Source organism: Gadus macrocephalus, chromosome 14 (genome assembly GCF_031168955.1).
Source record: "Gadus macrocephalus chromosome 14, ASM3116895v1".
Taxonomy (NCBI): Eukaryota; Metazoa; Chordata; class Actinopteri; order Gadiformes; family Gadidae; genus Gadus; species Gadus macrocephalus.
The window spans coordinates 14529133-14535878 of record NC_082395.1 but is presented as its reverse complement, the minus strand read 5'-3'; the positions used below and the strand labels follow the sequence as shown (position 1 = coordinate 14535878).

General features: G+C 40.9%; 1 protein-coding gene across 1 annotated transcript; it reads right to left on the bottom strand.

Annotated features, from left to right (window-relative positions):
- Positions 1 to 101: 101 nt before the first annotated feature.
- taldo1 (transaldolase 1) lies at positions 102 to 6745 on the bottom strand. The gene is made up of 8 exons (XM_060070708.1): positions 6548 to 6745; positions 4982 to 5105; positions 4575 to 4682; positions 4042 to 4173; positions 2274 to 2449; positions 1232 to 1429; positions 612 to 757; positions 102 to 497 (listed from the first exon to the last, which is right to left on the bottom strand). The coding sequence occupies exons 1-8, from the start codon at positions 6645 to 6647 to the stop codon at positions 465 to 467; spliced, it is 1017 nt and encodes a 338-aa protein (XP_059926691.1). The 5' UTR covers positions 6648 to 6745; the 3' UTR covers positions 102 to 464.
- Position 6746: the final 1 nt, after the last annotated feature.

Here is a 6746-nt window from a genome sequence, read left to right as displayed (position 1 = left end):
AACTAAATCGGGCAAACATCTGCGAACACATAAGTTGTTAAACACATTGCAGTGTACTTTTTCTAAATGTTGACATTGCTTTGGTAGAAAACAGACAAATATTTAAAACAGATCTTTATTTACATTCGGTGGAATGTCAGAGTTGATGTTCATTTTGCGATGTACCTTTTGAGTACTGTATAAAATAAATGTATACTTTTAATAGCCTTTATAAATGTAGAAGATTCTGTTCAATTGGTTTACTTAGCAAGGCTAATAATATGCATTTAAGCCAAGCGGTTATAAGTTTGTTCAGAATTCAGGAACATTGTAGTAGACTTGATGGTCGTTTTTAGAGGGCCTTCCAGGGGGCGGGGGGTTCCAAGTTCCCTGGTTCCTCGGTTATGATGGTCCACAATACAAACAGTCACCACACATCTTAAAGGGTTAGACGCTTGGATGGGACCATGTGCCTCCTTCCTCCATTACTGGCCGTTCTTCACATTAAGAACTTTCTCCTGTAGGACAAGCAAGGAAAAAAAAAAAAGGTACAAGTCATTATATTTGGCCAGGAGATACAACCAAGTTATGTGTTGAAGTGGCTTTCCTCCATGGCCGTGATCAAGGTGTACCTTTATCATGCACTCCAGTTTAACGGCGTCGGCAGCAAACTTGCGAATGCCGTCTGAAAGCTTCTCCACGGCCATGCGGTCCTCGTTGTGCTCCCAGCGAAAGGCCTTCTCATCCAGGTGAACCTTGTCCAGATCACAGTCCTTGGCTGCACACAGAGAGACACAACCAGAGGTTACACGAGTGGCACACTAGCCACCAGTCTTTGGAAATCATAACTAAAAGTACATTACAAAAGTGACAGGAATGTCAGGTTTGTAACAACAACATATGCAATAGATAAGAACGTTACGTTACAACACTGGCAGGTAAATACTATTTGGGGATACTTACTTAATCATCATATTCATCAGAATATGAAGGGCTGTAGGCAAGATTCAAGAAAGCATAAAAGGGCAAGAGCCTCGCCTTCATGCACCTGTGATTGACAGGTAGGATGGATTCCCGGAACCAATTAGGGAGGAGAAGCCCTGATTAGCCATTCAATCTTACCTACAGCCCCTTTTAGCTACATAGTAGGCAAAACAGTAAATGCTTTTTGTTTGTCGTCTGTTCAGAAAGCATTAGACAACAATGGCTATATGACTTCAGGGGAGCCTCTGTCTGAGCTATACAGCCATACCGTTCTTCTCATTGAGCATCTCTTTGATAGTGCCATGGTCCTGGCTGAGTTCTTCCAGTAAGCCGGGGGAGATGGTGAGCAGGTCGCAGCCAGCCAGGGCCTTGACTTCCCCGGTGTTCCTGAAGGAGGCGCCCATCACCACAGTGGCGTAGCCAAACTTCTTGTAGTAGTTGTAGATCTTGGTCACACTCAGTACACCTGTATTTCGAGGGTACATATTAACATGCATAGCTAAATCTTTTCAAGCTTGTGGTCAACCAATCAAGAAGACAATCTATATTAGAGACACTGCAGATGTTATTGCTGCATGATCAGGTGTGGGAAAGGGGAACAACTTAGCCCTGAGGTCTTGGACTACTTTGGATGTTTTTCACAATTTACCCTTATTTTTCATAAAGAAAAATTATAATTTCTTTAGCAAAATGTCATCCATATTGGCTGATAATTTTTCACTTTGAGATCCTGATTCAAAACACAGGACATATGTGCTTAGTAAACACATACTACAACATTTGATTTTGTATTATATTCTTACAAATGAAAAACTGAACAAACAGCAAAAATATATAATATTTTAAACATGATCATGTCAAAATATATGAGAATTGATTGCATTTGAGCCTGCAGGCTCTTATGGAAGAGCAAACCTTCAAACAATTGTGTTTGTATTGGTTGTTCAAACCACGTGCTGCAAATTTTCTTTCCTATTGGCAAATAGGAAATCTGTGTAGAACTAGTACAATCATTTAGACAAATTCATTTTTATACTAACAGAAGCAAAACCAGTGCCCTCTGCTGGAATATCATGGTAGTATATGGAGCTAATGTGGTACATCTTTTCATAAATCGGTTCAAAGAGGTTCAAAGAGCAACTTTAAACTGTCATATAACTTTATTGTCTTCATAGTATCCTTTGAAAGCATACAGACGTGCTTGAGAACTGGTCTACGACAGCTTTATCAGATCGCCGACCGTTTCCTTGTAAATATTAAGAAGGTGTGCTAGGCATTCAAGGGCTGTGTGTAAAACTAAAAAAAATTACCTGGGTCCTCGTGTGGCTCATAGCTTTTGCAGCCGGTGCTTTCCTTGTACCAGTCCAGAATGCGCCCCACAAAGGGTGAGATGAGGGTGACCTTGGCCTCTGCGCAGGCCACAGCCTGCGCGAAGGAAAACAGCAGGGTCATGTTGCAATGGACGCCATGCTTCTCCTCCAGCTCTCTGGGAACACACACACACAACCTCCAAGTTAACCCCCATCTACACATGTGCAACTTGAAGCCTGTAGTGCTGTACCCCGAAAGTCGACTTGTGGAATTGTCTTTCCTGTTGTTGTCCGAAGGGTACAATCGTTTAGGTTGTCATATATGTGCATTATAATAACGGCATCAAATATGATACAGAGGCTTAAGACACAGGATTTCCGTTCAATACGGATTATGATTGTTACTAAGCAGTTATTACAAGAGAACTATTGCCTCAAAAAGGTGTATTTCATGTTAGGAGGAGCATGTACGTAACCTAGCTCTGTGTCGATTTGTTTTCAATTGATTGATGTTCTTATTTATTTACACAGTCTGCCTTGGGATTTGCAACTTTAAATGAAAACTGTAAAGCTGAAGCAATGGCGTTGGAGCAGTCAAATGGAGTCATGGAGTCCGTCAAACAGACAAGATTTATTTGACTGATTCATTTTAAAATGTTTAGCAACCCTGGCCTACGCCCAAATTTAGGATCGAGTATGCAATTAGCAAGGCAGGTGATGTAGAAGAATGGCGAATATCGGCCACTCCATGTCTGGAGAAAGTATCAAACGTTGTGAAAACAGGCTACGAGATGTAAAAAAACTGCCAAAATGTTCCCACCACAGTAATGTCATCATCTTTCTACATCATTACCAGATGCAGAGAGGTAGTCTCGGAAGTAGGACGACCTGCAGTTGCCCTGAACAAAATACTTTTTGTACTGGAGACCGTGATCGAACCCAATAAGACAAATCATTTATATCATCACGCGTTAACGGTGCCTTTAATGTGGTACTCTTTAAGATATACCTATTTACAACAATAACGAGATACAACACGTCACATAAAACTAAAAACGTAGGTTTGTGGAATTTCGATGTATATGCTGAGTTGCTGACATGAGCTCCGCTGCATCTGGTTAAATATGCTTGTGCCCGCCACATGCAAGTGGTCGGGAACCAGATATCTTGGGAACCATTAGGCTTGCAGGTGTCGTTGTTAGTGCATTGTGGGTCGCGGTGGGACCAGACTTTGATGCTCCTGATGTGAATCCGTAACAAAATATTGGCCTATGCCAAAAGCTTGTGAAAGCGTTTTAAAGTTTTTCTGACTTCCCATGCCTTTCTTGCACAAGGTTCAGCGGGCTCCAAATTTGTTGTTTTCAACTAATCTCTACATGAGCTGTTCTCTAGCCAGAGCTACTATAGTAGTTTAAATTAGTAAATATTTTTTGACAAGAGGAGATGTCACTAGCCCCCAAGACACACTACCTGGGAGTGCTTCTATAAATTTGAACCGTGCTGCCCAGTTTACATTAGTGTTTATTGGTTCCATAATCAAAAATATTTTTTAGACCTGTCGCAATTGTATTAAAAATTCATTGAAGGTCTAAAATTCAGATTATTGGATTTTAGACTTTTTAAGAACACGTGGAATCCCTGCATACAGTCTGTGCAAGGACTATTCTAAGTTTAGCCGTGCATGTACATGTCCATAGTGGTTTAGTCTAAAGACAGTAGTGGTTGTATGCTTATTTTCCCACACAAAAAAGCCACTTCGTACACTTACTTCCCAGCCTGGATGCCTTCCCAGGTCGACGAGAGCTTGATGAGGATGCGCTCCTTGTCGATTCCCTCAACCTTATACAGAGCAATGAGCTTCAGGGCCCTGGCTACCATTTCATCCTTGTTGTAGGACAGCCTGGGGAGGAGAGATGAAACCATCAAACATGGTCACTATGGACGGAATAAGGCCATACTGTGAGCCTTCACACTTTCTATGGCACACATCTCTGTAGCAGACTGTAGTAACTTCACGGTAAAACATTCTGGCCTCAAGACTATTTTTATTAAGACCAAAGTTGCAATTATCAGTGTTAGACAATTAAAAGGACCTAACGCATGTCAATGACAGGCACCATCCATTCTTGGCCTCTACTTTGTGCTTTTGTCAAAGAACAAACACTGGAGGAACTGGAAGCCTGCATTTCCTTGATGCTGAAATCAGTGGGACTCAGGAGTGTAAAGTTAAAAGAAGGGAGTTCTTAATTTAATGTAAAGGCCTATCCTGGGAGAAAAGCTGTACGGCATGCCTCCTCTTACCGTGCGTCCACCTCGGTGGAGACCCGGCCTGGGATCTTCTTGAGGATCTCAAGGCCAAAACTGACAAACAGTTTATCCATGATGTTGGTTAACTCCTCATCTTCAGTTCTGAAGAGAAAAAAAAAAAAAGACTTCAGAGCTTTGTAATTCTCATCATAGTTAAATTGTTACACCATGGGCAGTTGATACCACTTAGTGACTACCATTTCATTAATGAGAAAGTGAGATCTAAAATTAAATGCATAATCGGGCCTTAAAATCAGGAACATAATGGAATCATTTTGCAAAATATAACAGAGACAAACTCCAACCGGGTGCCATCTCCATGTGCAAGATCCGGGTTATGATTTACAACTGAAGTTCATGTGTGCAATTTGTGCAATTTTGAAAACAATGAAACAACCTACCCGCCTTTGGTGATGCCATATTTAATGGCCTGGTCAACGAGGTGCTGGTAGGCAGGCATCTTGGCAGCAGCCAGGATGAGGGAAGGGTTGGTGGTCGCATCTTGGGGCTTGTACTCTTCGATTGCTAAAGGACGGTCAGAAATTGGGATTAGGATGGCAAGTTCCTATACAAAAAGTCATATCCACAGAATTAAAAAGAGGTTGGCCTCTAATCCTTTCCAGTAAGGACCAAAAAACAAATCCAATTTTCCCATCAACCAAATTTGCAATGTGAAGAAACAGTCACGGCCCGTTTACAAATCACAGGAGAAATTCCTTGTTGCGTAATCTAAGAAGGCGTGAGAAAAGTTTACTATCTGGCCGACATCTACAGGACCATAACATTTTTCTCCATGTCTTCCAATCCGTAGAAGTTAACAGACAATTTTAATTGATGCGATATACAAGAACTCAAGCATCAAGAAATCTGCAGTTCTCCCACTTTTTATGACAAAGCTCATGCTCACTAATGTAAACTTAAAATTGTCCCTACCTAAATTTGCACTTATTTTTACACAAATGTGACAATAACCGACATGCTGAGGCCTGCCATAACCAGCATTGGTTTAAAAGAACCAACGGCTGATTATTTTACCCTGAGTAACTACAGTAGTAATTTGTTTCGTTCTCTGCTTCAGTGCCTGTGGGCAGTCAACCTCTTTTCTATTAAGTAGTCGTTTATGACAACTATATATTTAGTGAACAAACAGTAGGCTATAGTAAAGTTACCTAAACCAATTTACCAAAAAAAGAAAGACACCTACAAATTACATCTTTAGTATCCAATCTGCACATAAAGGGACACATAAGATCGTTGTGACACCTGATGCAGGTTACCCATCCTGTTGAAGCGGTTAGAAACGCGTGAGGAAACAGTAAATGAGGACGTTTTTCTGCCTTGTCATCCTGACTCGCAGGGCAAGCAGGAAGCATGAGGAAATGTCCACATTGCCAAACAGGTTATCAATTACTTCCTCGTTCAGATCATCTATTTGATAACAGATTATAAAAAATCTATCGCATTTAAAAAATACCAAATGTTAAATTTCCAAACAATCACCAATGAACTATTTAAAGGTATGTCTAGGTTATTATCAGCTAAAACAGACAAAAACAGTTAATGAACGAGGTGTATTGTTCAATGCAACAGAGCATTCTAGTTGCGAGCAGCTGTGTACGATATTGCAAGACGAGCAAGCGAAGTTAAATATGCATGAGTTACGTTGATCTGAAAACGCAAAGTAATCTGCAATTAAAAACAAAGCTAACACAAAGTTCCTCATGTCTGAAAATGTTAAGGTCTGAAATCGGATTCAAAAGATTTTACCTCATTCTCACGGCGAAACTTGAGTAATTAAGTCATGAAATAACATGAACTGCTGTTTAGCAACACAAGTGCGCAGCGCTTTACCGTTAGCCACAGTTACATTTTGGGGATTGGATTGAGATGGCACGGAGGTCATTCACATTACGATTAGCGATCACTTCCCGTAAGCTGCTAGGCTATCGAAAAAGTAAAAATGTTACCATTGAAATCCCCAGTGTCGGCCACTACTACAGTGTATTTCTTCAGTTGGTTTAAAGCTGACTCCATTTTTCGCCGTTTGTCCGGTGACAGACTAGACATGTTGATGAGGTACAAAGAGTCTTTTATACACAGTAAACACGTGAGACCAGATGGAATTTCAGCACCACGGAAGCGCCGTGAAACAGGAAGGAACTACCC